Source organism: Phasianus colchicus, chromosome 1, assembly GCF_987193195.1.
Source record: "Phasianus colchicus chromosome 1, bPhaCol1.hap1.1, whole genome shotgun sequence".
Lineage (NCBI taxonomy): Eukaryota > Metazoa > Chordata > Aves > Galliformes > Phasianidae > Phasianus > Phasianus colchicus.
The window spans coordinates 129,691,133-129,707,716 of record NC_143436.1 but is presented as its reverse complement, the minus strand read 5'-3'; the positions used below and the strand labels follow the sequence as shown (position 1 = coordinate 129,707,716).

The 16,584-nt window shown below is 38.5% G+C and overlaps 1 protein-coding gene across 5 annotated transcripts; it reads right to left on the bottom strand.

Moving 5' to 3' along the window:
* Positions 1-463: 463 nt before the first annotated feature.
* Positions 464-15,956, bottom strand: LOC116230775 (arylsulfatase D-like). 5 transcript variants are annotated; one of them, XM_090126159.1, is made up of 12 exons: positions 15,798-15,956; positions 14,365-14,419; positions 12,750-12,815; positions 10,469-10,618; positions 9,449-9,570; positions 8,393-8,515; positions 6,500-6,923; positions 5,444-5,580; positions 5,099-5,233; positions 3,256-3,418; positions 2,522-2,643; positions 466-2,074 (listed from the first exon to the last, which is right to left on the bottom strand). In XM_090126159.1, the coding sequence occupies exons 3-12, from the start codon at positions 12,794-12,796 to the stop codon at positions 1,707-1,709; spliced, it is 1,791 nt and encodes a 596-aa protein (XP_089982285.1). In that variant the 5' UTR covers positions 12,797-12,815; positions 14,365-14,419; positions 15,798-15,956; the 3' UTR covers positions 466-1,706. The 5 variants fall into 5 exon arrangements, with proteins under 5 accessions (XP_089982296.1, XP_089982290.1, XP_089982285.1 ...); XM_031596135.2 differs by lacking the exon at positions 14,365-14,419; XM_090126162.1 differs by lacking the exon at positions 14,365-14,419 and having other exon boundaries at positions 5,444-5,574.
* Between the last annotated feature and the right edge of the window lie 628 nt (positions 15,957-16,584).

Genomic DNA, 16,584 nt, shown 5'->3' with positions numbered 1-16,584 from the left:
GCTAAACAAGCTTTGAATTTTCTTTTCATTACAAATCTGTCTGGAAATGGAAGGGCATTCTGCTTGTATAACCCTTACATCCTGTTACTCACCACTGTGTTAGTGCGAAGGTAATAGCTGTGATTATGTATTGTCTTGAGTACAACTAAGCTTTGAACCAAGACCTTTTATAAGAAAGAAAAAAAAGCTTTATAAGAATGAAGAAGAAAGGACATTACATTTCCATACATTTTGAGCCCTGCACTATTTCCTCCTTTTCAGTTTTTGGAGTTTTTTCACTGCACCAAAGCACAAGGAGATATTTTCTCCTCACTACTGCAAATTCTCTGCCAGCAAAAACTTAATTTTGAGTCACTGGATGCTTCATACTGCCACTCTATTTTTTCTCATGTCTGGGTACTAAAAGGAAGTGCAGTAATTCATACATTCCCTTACAACCCCGACAAGTTTTCTGTAGTAGTAAAGAAACAACAGACTGAAATGACACAAACAGAAATTTGTATCATCTCTAAGTAATGCTTATGAAAAAAACACTGAGATAAGAAAACTGAAACAAATAGACTGGCTGAGCAAGTAAAATGTTTGTAGGGGCAGCTGTAAGGGGAGAAAAAAGAAAAAAAAATATCTGCAAAACCTATAAACAATCACTTTCCGTTAACTCACTTCAAAACCCAATTTCTGTACAGAGTTTTAGCAGTATGCTTTTAATAAAACCTGACTTCATCCTGTGAAGAACAGTCAATAGTACAGTTTAAAGCATTAAAGTCTCTGCAATTTCACTGCAAGCTTCAGTACAGTCATGTGCCTCCATAGAAAGCCTAGCCAGGGTCATACCACTAGGTTTTTGCTTGGTTGATTGGTCCCTGTTTTCTTTTAAACTAGTACTGGCATGATCCCTTCTTAGGATCTATGGTTTGTAAATATAGGCATATGACTGCCAAATCTTTTAAACATTAATTCCTATGAGCCTCAAAAGGACCACATTTTGCTAACTGACTTTGAAACAGTGCATGCTATTTATTCAAAACATTTTTATTGGCAACTTTTATACAATAAAACTACTGTGTGCCAACATAATCTGCATCAGGACCTCCTACTGAAGAGCAGATTACTTCCCTCTTCTTTGTCACTGTTGCAGAGTTATACTGGTCTTCAACATTTGCAACTTCATACTTTTTTGTGATATGTGTTATTGTCAGTCAAGTAAAGTTGCACGAGAACTATCCCTGACAAAATCACAATTTCACATCTCAATGTACTTTTGCAAAGATGATAGAAAAATTCAGAAACCAATAATGACAAACTACTATGCTGGATAGAGAATGCCCCTGAATCACAGACCACAGGAGCACAGCTGCAATCATACAGAGATTTATCTAAGTCAGCATGACATACTAGAGTTTCTTCAGAGTTCTCCAAATTGTCCTGCTTGAGCAGGCATAAACTAGACAGAATTTAGGCATATCCCTCTACAGCTGTCTCTTACATCTAAATCTGTAAAAAAACTGTCTCCACTCAAGTCCTTTACCACACTGGACAGGATTTCCTTAAATCTTTTTTAGTGGTGAAGAATAAAAGGGTAAATCTCTACTCAAAATTACTTTATTTTCATTCACTTGGCTTGCAAGATGAAGGAGATGATTATTTTCTGAGAGCTTGGTCAGCAAAGGACTCAGCACCAAAGGATGTGTTAGCAGTCATCCATCTCACAAACTCTGTGTGCTTTCACCTTCTTTGTCACACCAACAGAACGGGAACATCCCACAACAAGGCTGCAGCCACGGCTTCCAGATGATGTTGTACCTGGAGCGCTGCTGTGGGACTGCAGTCAGTGTCCTGCGGTGCTCTTCAATGGCCCTCCCAATCTGCTCTATTACAGTGTCAAAGAGGGGCTCGGTGTCAGCTGACAGAGGCTGGGACTCAGAAGGGTCTTGTGAGAGGTCATACAGTAGTGGAGGGTCATGATGGGTCACGCCTTCCCCAAAACATGGGCAAATTCTTTTTCCATAACAAGCCCCAGCCCCAGCTGGATGAAAGACTGGGGTCACATAATGAGCCTTCCAGACAGCTCCACCTGTCAGGAAAGAAATCTTATGGCACAACTACAAGACAGCAGAGGAAAAGGTGAATTGTCTTCAAGCTGTGGTTTCTTACTAAGGAGACCTTTTGTCACAAACCCTGGCTTTCCCATCACCACAGATAACATTCTCTGCACGAAGTACTGAGTTTGAAGATAGAAAACAGTGAAGAAGACAATATCAGGCTTCAAGTGTAGTAAGCAGCCAGCTTCTATTTCCACCCCACTTTCTATAACACATTTCCTTTATTACTTCCAAGTATATTTTAGCTGTAAGACAGCTGCAGCTAGCGAGAATTATTGGTATATAATGCATAACAATTTCAAAAATCTCAGAGATCAATAAGATAAATGTTGTCATGCAAGAAATCCATCATACACCAGGAAAGATATTAAGAGAAGAAATCATATATACTGTAGTTAATGTGGAATGTTTACACTTACTGTCCTTTTGGTGCCACCGAACTGCATGCAAGTAGGATCCACAATAGTGAAAGAGAAACTTATGCTCTGACTTTTGAGTTCTTCCTTGGAGTAAAGGCATCAAGTTTCGTCCATCAATTACCCTGCATATTCAGGAGGGCACAAACCTGACAGAGTTAACTGCATATTATCACAGCGAGCAGATTGTCAGGCCAACATTTTAAATCCTTTAGATTTTTTTAATTTTTTGAGTTAATTTGCTATTTTCAAAATATCTAGATGATAAACTTATTTCGGTTAGTAATACATACACAATATTTAGGATTTGATCTACTGGAATAATATTCTTTATTCAGACAAATTGATACTGATCTCATAATTGTTTATATATAGCAAATTCAAAGGAGAAATCTTTTGAACTAATGTTGTTCAATTCCTCCTAATGTTGTTAGGAGGAATCTGTATGTGTTCATTGCTCTGGTAATTTAATACCAAAACAACCTCAGCCATCAATTCTTTCCCGAGTGATGCTTTGTTTAGAAATGAACAAGATCTGTGGCCACATGCATACCTGTGGGCATATCCAGGAATGTATGGAGAAGGGAGGGAGGGTTGCTTTTGAGTTTAAAATCTTAGACTGGACTTGAGACTACGATATAGATGGGAGATCTACTTGGATTATTTAAAAAAAAACACTGAAATTATTTAGTTGATAACTCTCCATTCAATTTCTTCTACTAAAAATATCTCCATACCTGTCCTGTGGCAATCTTCCTCCAGCCAGATGAACAACTGTGGGAAAAATATCCATCAGACTCGTAGGCTCATTGATAACAATGCCTGCAGGTAACACTCCTGGCCACCTGAATATTCCTGGCACACGGATCCCTCCTTCCCAACCTCCCATGCCTTTTCCACCTGCAGTAAAATTAAACAACATACAACAGTTCAGAGGCAAACTCACAAGGAAGTATTCACAGAGGCAGCAGTCACAAGACTGAAGAAATACTTGATATTCTCTTTAAAACCTACACAAAACTTAAGGATTAGTATCTTACCTTAACAAACAGCTGTAAAAAGTATTTCTTTTCTTTCTAGCCACGGATTCCCTTGAGAATCATAGAATCATAGAATGGCCTAGGTTGAAAACGACCTCAAAGATCATACCTGCGGAGTCACCAACCACCAGACCAGGCTGCCCAGAGCCACATCCAGCCTGGCCTTGAATGCCTCCAGGGATGGAGCATCTACAACCTCCTTGTACAACCTGTTCCAGTGTGCCACTACCATCTGTGTGAAAAACTTCCTCCTAATATCTAAACTAAATCTCCCCTGCCTTAGTTTAAAACCATTTCCCCTCGTCCTATCACTATCCACTCTCATAAACAGACATACCCCCTCCTGTTTATATGATCCCTTGAAGTACTGGAAGAAAATACATGTTCTTAACTCAGAAATATTTCCAAATGCCTTAAACATCTTCTGTATTTTTCAAATTGAGATTTGGATCTGACTTTCCTAATGCAACATCTCTGAACTCAGAAGCAAAAAATCTGAACTGTGAAATCAAATCATATACACATTACTTAAAATGACAGCAAAACACCTTTTCACAGCTTGCTACTAACATAAACTAATACAATACAGCATCTTGATACTAGAGAGGAAATAAGGAGTGAGATGGAGGACAAAGGTACTATAAATAAGACCTTCCCTAAAAGCCAGCAACCATTGCTTGGCATCAAAACATTCACCATGTGAGAGTCAAAATTCCATGTCTTTGACCTCTGCTGTGCCCTGCAGAAAAGCTCAAGAAGGTTTGTAATTGGAAAAAACCTGTTTTAGGAAAATAAGAACATGAGAAGTTTGGGCAAGAAGTGGATGGTTCACTGGTGGTAAGAGACCCTAAACCCTCAGTCCTTTTTAAGCACATGCTCATGGCAGAACACAGAAGGTGATTTAATGATTCAGTGCTGCTGGGGCAGATGGGAGAAAGTGCAATGAATGCATATCTTGTGGCTTTAAAAATCTACTGCACTGCTCAGGAGGCTGAATCATAATTCACAGCACAAAAAGCAGGCAGTAGTGAGTGAAGTGTTTTTGTATCACTGAAATCATCTGGGTCTTATGCCAATCACTGATTTACATAGAGTATGAAGGCATGCATAAGGGGGCTAAACTTGCTGTAAGTCATAGCACAATGTGTCCTTACCCTATTTCATATCAAATAGGTGGACAGCAATGATTTCTGGAAATAATGAGAAAAAGAAACAAGTAAATCAGGAACAAACATATGTGGGGACTAGTAGGAGGAAAAGGGAAGCTTTAAAGGGATCTATCATATTTTATTCAGTGCTTTTCACTTGAGAACACCAAATAGTTTACAGGTATCAAACTATATAATACCGTTATCAAAGAGATATGTAATAATGCTTACATTTTACTGAAAGAAAAAGTAAGATTAAAGCACCTATGTTTGTTGTCTGTATTTCAAGCTAGAAAACAACGTAACCCACTCTGGCCTTAACAACTTCACCTAGATTACATCATTGTGTTTCTGTTTCTAATCAACATGTAAAGCTGTATTTCATTTCCTACCTTTATAAATGCCATTCCAGCCACCCATCTGGGCAGAACCATCCTGAGCTTCCAAGTGTCCTCCATGATCAGAGGCAAAGTATGTGAATGTGTGATTTTTCAAACCTTCCTTGTCAAGCAAGTCTAAAATTTTGCCTTAAATTTAAGAAGAGAGACAGCAGGGTTCCAATTAAGCAATTAGAAAGATCAATCCACACGTATAACATTTTGATGATCTTTTGCAACGTGCTCTGAGAAGGTTTTAACAGCATAGATTGCTGTGGATACCTTGGTTTTATTACTTCTCTTGCTTTAAAACACACAGATATACATATCTGAAACAAATCCCTCATCAAGGATACTTACCCACCATCCAGTCCATTTCTTCTACGTTGTCTCCATACAAACCATGATGGCTTTTCCCAAGAAATTTCGCTGTGGTGAAGAGAGGTGTGTGAACATGAAGAAATGAAACAAAGAGAAGGAATGGTCCATGTCTGTTTCTTAAAAACAAAGAAGCATAATTTTTGCTGTGCATCTGAAATATTTTGAAAGTTTTCATATTCATCAGTGCACAGACACAAATAATAAGTCTATATTATATCCACACACAATGCAACCCTGTTGATCTTAGTTAATTGTTTCTTTCTTGCATAAAATGTAGACAAGACAGATAGTTTTTAGTCAGATTCCAATGTGTAAACAAGCATAGTACTTGTGCAGTGCTTTTAAGAATCAGCTGCATGTCTCTGATTCTTTTTTTTAATTAAATGCAACTGGAAATAGTTTTATATTTACCTTAAGATTTACATGGCTTTTCTAAGATGGCCATTCAAGTTTTTCAGTATATGTGTTTAAATATACTTTTAAGAAAAGGATAGTTATCCTCCCTGTTTTACAGAAAGACATCTGGCACACAGAAATATTTATCGAGGCCTGTATAGGCCAAAGAGGAACTTGAAGCTAGTGGTAAATTAATGCTGTTAGTCAGCTTCCTTCTCAAGTGTTTGAATGACATGAAAATGGAGCTAAATATTTTGAGATTTTCACGTGAAGTAATTTTGTGCATCATTCCCCTTTTATCTCATGTTTTATAAGGATTATGAGAAAAAGCACAAATGAGGCTTGCAGAGTGACATATAAGAATTAGCTGGTCAATAATGGAACAAATTTATTATTTACAGATTACAGTGTATATGTAGATGTTTATGTATCATTTGGTGAAATGCCATCTTATTTGTTGTCTTTTTCCACATGGGCAGTTGCAACTAAGATTTAAATTTCTGAATAAAACACATGGCTATGAATTTTAAAAGGTTATATTTTTAAAAGTTGTATGGCTATAGCTAGAGTGGAAAAAAATACCCTATTCCAAGAGCCCAGAGCCTCCTCTCACTTTCAAAGAAAACTACAATCATTTACCTTTTGATAAATGATACTGCCTCCTTCAGCATGAGGGAAGCAGTCCTCTCTAATCTCATTGGCTGCTCAGTGATATCATGGTTCCTCATTAGGATGCAGTTCCAACGCTGCACAAAGCCATAACTGGAGTACCAAGAAATGAAGAAAAGGCAGCCCACCAACGTGAAACAGGCAAGTATCTTCCAGCGGATGTAAACCAAACCAGTCAGTCTTCCAGCAGCAAGAGTAAGCAGAGCAAGGGCAATTATCTGACTGTAAAGCCAAAGCTTGTCTTGAAGGGCTACATCCATCTCTGGAGGTTTGTTTTCTTGACAGTTGTTTATAAGTGTAAAAGACATGCCATAAAAGTAGTCAAACCCATGATTTAGGGGATGGTGACAATGATCATTGAAGGATTCACAGTTTACACCTTGATGCCACTTTCCTGAAAGTTTTAAAGCATGAAAAAAAATCAGAATATTTAAATGGACAACTTGAACAGATGCTCAAGTAGCATTGCAAGTACTTCCTTGGGAATTCAGTGAATCAAAGCATCAAAGTGCACAAGGAGGCAGGATGAAACCAGTACTTGATGGGTAAATGTTGTGTCCTAATGTGCGAACCCCAAATGGTCACGCAATAAACAGAAAAATCTGCAAAATGGCCAAGTCAGCTACTGGAGTGATGAAGGTTACTTAAGGATGGGATTTCAATTGCTTTTCAATGAGGGTCAGGGGATTATGGTCTCTAAATCACCAGCTGCTTGCTTTAATATACCTCCTTCCTAACTCTCAATTGCTTTACTTGCAACTTCTTTTAATATGTTACAAATTTACTAGAATATCCAAGAAACTCTTGGCTAGTGTTGAGAAAAACTCTGATCACCAGACTCAGAAAGATGATTTCCTAGGCATTGTCCCTGTTCAATATGAAGAGGAGAAAAAGGTGTAAAACAACCTTTCACTCTATCCTTGCCTAGTCTCCCAAACAGAGCATGCAGACAAAAGCTTAGAAAACGTGCTGGATCAAAGAACCCTGAGGTTTGCTGGTCTATATGATTGCCAAGTAATTATAGACTCAGCCAGGAAGACTTTACCTCATTAACTTTCAATTCAATACAGCCACATTTATTTCCAGAACTTGGAGATGACAATATTTTTGGCACAACTGAACTCCTTGGCTTTAAGGGATATACCTATAAATTTATACTAAAGGATCCATTGCAGAAGTATTTTTCACTTGAGCAAGTAATAAAAGCAGAAGGGAGAAGAAATACTTCGCCAGTCCATTTTAGAGTATTTAGAAAAAGAAAGATGAAAATTGAAACTATAGAGGTCTGATCAATGTCACATACAGGAAGGCACGTGCTCCAGGATAGTGTTTCTCTAATATCCTTCTATCTTCTTCAGCTTCATTTGAGGGAACTGCCACAGTACTGTGCCTCTTTGAGGCCTCACAGCATCACCTGTGAGGCACTCGTGCTTCATCATCTGTTTTATGGGTACAGACTTTATTCCTTTCTTTCCCTATCCTCTTTTGTTTCTTTGCCTTTTGCCTCAAACGCCTTTGAAATGCTCAAAGACTGTTTTATTTGGAACAAATAACAAAGTTAACAAAACTCTCTCAGTGGGCAAAACATTCAAAAACCTTAAGCCAAGTAAAATAAATGCTCACTCATAATGATAATGGGTTAGTTTTTAATCCTTCCTGCTTCACATGCCCTGTGCAAATATTTGTATTGTCTTAAAACTCCTTAGATCACGGTGTTTTCAGTCTTGTAATTACAAGTTGTTGTTTTCTCCCTTCAGTCTTCTGTAAAGGATTCATGTTCATCAACCATTTGGGACAAGTACAATGCCTAAATTCATGTAATTACATCATTTTTCAAACTTATACTAAAACATTTTCACTTACCTATCAGCCCAGTACTATAGCCTTGTTGCTGTAGAAGTCTGGCAAAAGTTGTTTCATTTGCAGGGAGCCCTCCCGATCCAGCATTCCATTGCAGTGCTCGGTATCGATTGTTGGAAGCCATTCCTGACAGAAATAGTTCAGATCATCTCTGATGGCCTCTTGTGCTCTGCTTGCAGAGGCTGGGATGCTCCTGTCAGCCTCCAGGTCGGGTGCTTAACCTACAGCCAGCAGAGTTCCTCACTAAATGTAAATTTAGGCATATCTCAAAGGTAGGTGCATCACATTAGCACAGCACATCTAAATTCAAGTGTTATTTTTCAAAACAAATGCTGCCTAGCACTAGATTTACCATCAAGCTGAAAATTAATTGATGGGGACAGTATATAGTAGATTCTCTTTTCCGCTTTTCTGAGTATATGTTATAATTTGGCCTCTCTGCTCCTCATCTAAAATGAGAGATAATTGCATTTCCCTATCTCAGGGGGATGTTGTGAAATGTTAGGTGAGATATAGCTCTCTCAACACATTGATTTTCCACTTAGCTCTCCTAATGTAAGCACCTCATTTTCCTATGTAACTCCTAATGGAGATATCTATTAAGTCTTCCAAAAGGTGTCTCAGGTAGGTGGTTAATGGATCCAGTATTCCATTGTCACTTCAGTTTTGTGACTTTCAGCTCTATCTTGGTTATGAACTTCCACACTTCTCTCTTGGGAGCCTCGTTTCAACTTTATCTCTAACCATCACCATCAAAGTGAATTCCAACAGTTCAGCCCAGGCTGTGATGTACTAAAGAAATGACAAACTCTTGGCATTTCTCTATACCCATCTAATTTCATCATAAAGATTTTCCGAATCCTATAAAGTAAGCTGATGTCAGCTGTTGAGGCAATGGTTTTTGACTGTAAATTACTTACAGAAAGTTACAGACAACTGGCTGTGTACTTTCTAACTCAGGGTGAGGAATTAGCTGAATTCTCTTCCATTCCTTCTTATTGGCTATTATAGTCCCTCAGCTCTGTACATTAGAAATCTGTCATTCAAAACGGGCCCAACCTGATCTGATGGGGTATCTGCCAGTGAGAAAAGCTGCTCTGCTTGGAGTACAGAGCGAAGCTGCAGCAATGTGCTGAGTAAGCTTCACTCCTTCTCTTGCCAGGCGGTCAATGTTTGGGGTCCTAAAATAAAATTTCAATTATTAAAAGAAGTATCCTGAACTTTATTTTTACAATTTGCCAAGAAAAATGAGAGTTTTAGAGTAGTTCCTCAAAAAAGTTATTCTCCATATACTTCAGGACTGATGTAGTTTGAAATCTTGATACAGTTGGTTAAACAACTTGTAACTACTGGAGAATTCATTCTTGAGACACAGCCATAGAGTGTGTTTGACAACACTGGGAAGAAACCTAGGCATTGCTGGTAATTTTAGTTTAAAAATAAAACTAAAATGGAAAGACTTTTATATAAGGAGGGTGATTTTTTTTATGCTGAAACTCCTGCTGTTCATTTTTTTTTTTTTTTCCAACCCAATTAGATCCTTAAGTTCAGAGTTTATTCAGCTAGTCCCCCAGAGCACATAGAACTACTGGAACCAAGACTTTCTGCATCATGCTTTTAAACACAGTGCTTTATTTCATAATAATAGAGTGATGTAACATTACATAGAACTTATATTTTAAGATTTTCCATATAACTTTACATAGTTAAATTTTATGTGAGCCTCGCTCTCCCAGATAAATGGACTACAGCAGCAGGAGGAGTTGAAACGGATACTGGAAAAGCACAGAGAAGCTTAAGTATGTATGAAATGGAATTAAGAATTTCATGAATGAGAATGAGAGAAAATTTTATTACTAAAATATATAATGAAAACATGATGTTTTTTCCCCTTTCACTGTGCATTGTTTATTTAGGCTCCATTCCTGTGTGCACAGAAACAACAGGTACTTTCATGTATCAATTACCGAACTACCAGTGCCTTGAATTAAGAACTGCTCTTATTTTCTTGTTAGGTTTAATTACTCAGGATAGATATTCTGTAGTGTAACATATATTATTCTGAGAATTTTTTTTTACCTTATGGTATTGTTCCCATAACATCCTACATCTCCAATGCCGAGATCATCAGCCAGGAACAAAAGTATGTTGGGTTTAGAGTCCACAGCTGTACTAAAGCCAAATGTACTCCAGAGTAAACATGAAATCAGCGCCATTAGGAAGTGCCTCCTGAAACACAACAAAGTAACTGTTTAAATGTGGCACTCTGGGAGTGGTTGTGAGCCCTCCAGCAGCAGATGGATAGTATCATAAACAAATCAGTGGGAAAACTCAGTTTCCCAGTCTCACTTTCAGTGGAAAGCAGAAGGCCAGAGTTTTACGGATTTCATTTCTTGCATTTCTACCAGCCACATCACTGTAGTCAGACAGGTTGCAGTAGCCTTTCTACTGACATTCCAATGCGCTAACACCCCATACTGCTCAATTGCTTTTCATATCTGGCAAAACACATATGCACCAGACTTCTTAAATAAATACACTTAGTGCATTTGAAGCTAAACATTCCTCCAAGTAAGATCTGGTCCTACAGTGATTTTTAACTTGCACAATTTTAGAGCAGTTATTACTGCAATGCGCGCTAATTTTGATGGACAGAGGGCAGCTCAGTCTCTGGCACAGGCTGAGAATTCTCCTGCAAACCATGCCAGGATTTGCGGTTGTGTTGTAAGATCTTATATAGAAAAACATAATTTTGAATGAACAAGCAACCACCACCTCTAACAGGCAAGCACAGCATACAGGATTTTCTGTAAAGAGAAGAGACAGTGAACTCCCAGTTGTAAATTAGTAACTACAGTTACTATGGGAATTTAATCACCCAAGAGCAAAGTTCTAGCTTTTTGTTTTGTTTTGTTTTGTTTTGTACATTGTACTTCTCAGTTAAAACAGTGATTTACAGAGTTTGATAAGGTCTTGCTGTAGAAACAGCATAGATATTTCTAATCTCTATACTTGGATTAATCATTTTAAGTAAAGGAGAATTTCCTATTTGCCAGTGTAGCATTTGTAAAAGTTACAGAACTGGCATGATGAATCCTTCAGAGTGCTAATGCATTCAGTTAGAGGATTAGGAGAAAGATCTCTAAAGAATGCTGGAAATAAGCAGCCCCCAGATGCAGTTACTTGGGCATTCTTTCCATCCTGAGGACGAGTACTTCTTCCCATCTGTCTGATACAGATATTTAAAATAAAATAAAACAAATGATAAAATCTGTTTTACTTATATCTGCAGCCCCATCCTAGCATTTTGTTTTTCTGGGTATTTGTTTTCATGGGTATTTGCTGACTCCAGTGGCAATCCTGTTTATGGATTTAGATAAGGTCAAGAATAAATTCCATCTCAGGTAGCCTACAATTCATTCCTTCATAGCCAACAATATTTGGAGGAAGAATAAAATAATGTTTCATTACAAAACACTGATAAAACTTTAAAGCAATAGGGGTGAAAGAATACAAAACATGTATACACATATACATAAACTTTTTCTATCTATAAAAATGCACATTAGATTCTAGAAATGACGACATAGCCAGAGAATCCAATTTGGGACAGATATGTTGTTTAAAAACACGAGTATATCAAATAAGTCAAGATGGTTCTAAAATCATTTGGCAGCTAGTATTAATAGGTGGTTTTATATCATCTGTCTAATGAATCAGAAAAGTGTGAAATATTGCAAAAATACAGTCTACTAAGTACATACTTTTTATTTACAAGATATAAACAGAGTTACACCCTAGATGAGCACCCATAGCTTTAGTGACAATGATCTTCCAAGCACAGGTTAGAAACCACTGGCACAGGCTCTCAGATACTGAAAAGTCTACTGAGCTCTTAATGTTTTGCTCCTGTCCTTGCCTTAGAACTATTTCATAAAGTGATACTCCCATGTTTGGCGGACAACTCAAGAATTACAGCACCATGGTATTATAGCATACAGGTCCTCCAACAAAGTTTTACAAGGAAATTATACCTATATGGCAGCCTGACACCTCAGATTACTGGTATAAGGGGCTGCACTAAGGGAGAGACCATTTTATAACCATAGAATTCACATTCAAGGAGGAATAACAAAAAAAAAGTGAGGAAGAACAACAACAATATGATTTCTCATGAAGTTACATTTCCTACATGGGGGTAAGGAAGGGAACAAATACAGAGCAAACAAAGCAATGGGAAAAATGATTCACTTGAACCCTGGACTGCTTGGAAGAAAGGGTGGGCCAAGTCAAACAACGTATATTTAATTCTGCCAAGTACAAATGAATACACGAAGGGAAGAGCCAGAAATTTGTTCACCTGAATAGAATGGCAGCAATGGTTGTGCAAAGAAGGACTGCAATCATCTCCCTGTAGGCAGTGATCCTGAAAATAATAAATTGAGTATAGTCACTAGCATGATGTTATAGGAAAAATATAACTCAGCCAATTGTTTTATCTCTGTACAAGAGAGAGACCAGTGAGATGATTTTACATCAAAGACAGGAATGGATAGGAATTGTACTGTTTTTCTGACCAAAAGGTGACAATTTTCAACACAAAGTTTAAAAACTGGAGAGGGAGCAGAAAAAAAGCCAACACCATAATTCAAGAGTCAGAAAAGATATTTTATACTGAAAGAGCACTAGAGCTTATTCAAGACAAAGACAGCAGGAGATTAATTAGTGCATAAACCGTTGCAGAGAAAATAAAGGTTCTAGCTAATGAGTTTTGCTGAGACTGAGCCAGAATTTGGAAGCTGGAGCATGCAAATACATATGCATGATTTCTGTAGTCAAGGTGATTTATGCTATAATGCTTCCAAGCAAAGAGCAATATGATTGGCAGTGAATGCCTAAAATGGAAGAAAATAAAATATTGTAAAGAAATCAGTTACGGGGCTCCAGCAAAAGAAAGTCAGATGAAATTTAAAATGAAATGAAATTTTATCATCCGAACAAATACATCTGTGTGCCTGTGAACCAGCAACTAGTTGTTGGCATTACGGATAAAGTTCATTGCATCTTCCCAAGCAGCTACAGGACACCTTTTTACAAGCTACTTGACAGAGCTCCAGTAAAGCCAGTTTGAACACTCTGACTTAAAGTGTTTAAATAACCTGAAGATAATGGCTCCATACTCCAGGAAGCTGCTTTTAATCAAATCTTCCCTGTCTTTATTTCAAGACTGCTCTTAGTTTTCATCCCAATATACCTCCTCAGTACAGAAATTCTTCTGATCCATATAATAACAAAATAATTTTAAAATACTAATTTAATAGACTGCCTCATCTTTGCATGGACAAAGGGAAATTTGATGATAGTAAATTATTTTCACTAGAAGTCTTCCAGACAAAGAATGACTAGAAGTCACAGTGCAGTCCCCAAAGTTTAATTGAACCAATAAATTATGAGGCTATTTGCTATTGGCTTGAAAATAGTCATTGATGTTACCACTTCATTTCAGCTGAAAAATTCTCAAATGTCATTATTTACTAAAAACTTAATTGGTACATTTACAATCAGAAGTATATGCCCATCAGTTTTTCAGCCTAGTCCCTCCCGCACAGAAGGTCATAGGACTCTGTAGAAATTCAGTCTAAACACTTCTGCTAAATGAAGCCAAATCCTACTGAGCCATAAGCAGTAGGAATAGGCCAGCCCAACTCTGAGGACATATTTCACTCATTTAAACATTTTTAATTGTCTGTAAGTATTATCCAGAACTTGCCCTCTTCTGAAAGAGCACATTTCATGTGCATATTACACATGACTGCTGTAACACTTTTTTTCTCCAAATTTATCAACCATTAACAATAGTGTAATTGACTTTGAATACAATTCATTCAGCTTGAAATCTTGGTTTATTGAGTGGCTGAATTAGGTGGACCCGACTATTTCATGGATTTGTAACAATTCCAAACAGGCTTATATACCTTTTTCTAGGCACCTTGTCACATCCCACTTTTCTTCAGCTTTGACTACAGCAAGCTGAAAGCAGAGAACTATGAGAAAATCAGTCTTTCCTCCCTCACTGCATCTTGGCTCCAGGCAGTTCCTCCAGCCTCTGAATATTTTACATGTTGAATATATTCCTATATTGAAATCTATCCTTCTTAAAGTACAACAGAGAAGAAAAAGGACAAACCTCAACTTCAAAAATATCTGCCCGTGACCACAACACTCACTGACCAAAGTAAATTATATCTCATATATCTTCCCCATCTCTAGACTGGGGGGGCCACCACCACACACCCTTGCAGCCCAAGAGAGCTGAAAGTAACACCTCCTCCTTAAAGATATTAGAGGGATGCTACTGCTTAACTGTCAGGTGAGAATAACTTCTTGCTTTCTGCCTTCTGTAATGACATACTACACAACAGGTTAATCACACTCAGTGGTATTTTAGAATGTAGAATATGAACTGCAGCATGCATTGTGGCTCTATAAGAGACACATGCCACTTGCAATGTGCTGTTCTGCTTTGCCTTGCTTCTTTGCACAGCAAAGAATGGCAGATGGATGCTCAGGAGAGCAGTAGGCAATGGCCTAGGAGCAGGCAGAGCAGGGACACAACTGTACTCAATTCCACACTTTTGCTTCACCCCACACTTTCATGTCAGACAGCACTGTACTGGACTGCTCCTCTGCTGCCATCTCTTGTACGGCACCAGCATAGAATCATAGAATTGCTCAGGTTGGAGAAGACCTTAAAGATCATCAAGTCGAATCACAACCTAACCATACTACCCTAACTCCAACAACCCTCTGCTAAATCATGTCCCTGAGCACCACATCCAGACAGTTTTTAAACACATCCAGGGATGGTGATTCAGCCACCTCCCTGGGGAGCCTATTCCAGTGCTCAACAACCCTTTCTGTAAAGAAAATTTCTCTGATATCCAACCTAAACCTCCACTGGCACAACTCGAGGCCAACATGTAATGGGATGTTGGTGGGCAAGTTCAGCCATAGCAGCCATGATGTCAAGGGCCAACACCATAAAAGAGGGGGAATTACATATGCTTCATGGTTGCCAGTGCTCTGAGTGCCTCCTGGCTTTGGGCTGCCCCTGTAGCACACACACACTATATTTGCAGCTGGGAGAACAGCAACACAGGAAGGCAGAGGACTGGAGGCAGGAAGGGAAGATACAAACAAAGTATAGGGAGCAGCAAAAGGAGCCCCACAGCTGGAGCAGTGTGCATCACACAGAAGCAATCGGGAGGCAAACCGCAGTTGTGTGCCACTGCAAAACCACAACAACTCCTGAAAGAGCAATAAGGAAAGCAGATAGCCTGCCCGTCAGCCCCAAATCCTCAAAAACCCATGAAGCATGAAGGAGGGAAGAAAAGCAATTGTTGCTGACCGCTGCACGCTTCTCCAGCCCCACCCACGCTCTTTTTGCCTGTCCAAGCAGTAGCGGATACTGAGTGAGGTCCCTTCGTCCTGTGAGGCCTGGCTGCAGAGAAAGGCCGAGCAGGGCTGTGGGGCCCGAGATGTACTGGCCTGCCGGGAAGAGAGTGTTGGAGCCTGCCAGGGGAGGAGGGAAAAGTCCAATCCGAGGATAAAACGGAAGCTTTTTTTTTTTTTTTTTTTAAATATCAGCTCAGCTTTTACTCACTTCGTGCTCACTGCACTGTAATGCATTAGCGCAGTCTTTTCTCAGTTCGTCAAAATGTTTCATATAGATTGAAAATGGATTTTTAAAAATACTTGCTATTTTGACATGTTAGTTTTTGAGAATATTATTGTAGATATTTTTTGTTGAATTAACCAGTGTTAGCTAATGTACATTACACGTCTGCTTTTTTTTCACCCACAGAATTGGAGACTGCATTAATTAGATGCATTTTTGTGCTTTGCTTTTATCTGCAGTGTAAGTCACTGTGTCTTTATAGGTTGTTTTGGCATTTTTGTGACTTTAAATCCCAAGCTAAAGGCATTACAGTAAGGCTGCTTTATTGCTAGTCTTTCAAACCAACCAATTTGGCAGGCTGAGTCACAGCAAAGCCTGCAATACCAAGAAAGAGCATTTTGTGATGAGAGTTGAGTGCCCCAAAAGAGCTAGTGGTTATGGAAACCTTAGGGCTCCCTTAGCTTTTGGAATGAAGACTTATAATCAGTGGAGTCAGTCTCACTTTTGAAATCTAGGC

Bases quoted from the DNA above. Each gene is read 5' to 3' on its own strand.
- LOC116230775 (XM_090126159.1), bottom strand. From the start codon at position 12,796: ATGATTGCAGTCCTTCTTTGCACAACCATTGCTGCCATTCTATTCAG. The intron at 9,571-10,468 runs GTAAAAAAAAAT...ATTTTATTTTAG, and splicing joins TATGGGAACAATACCATAAG to GACCCCAAACATTGACCGCC. The intron at 3,419-5,098 runs GTAGGAAATGAA...ATTTTACTGCAG, and splicing joins CTGGAATGGCATTTATAAAG to GTGGAAAAGGCATGGGAGGT.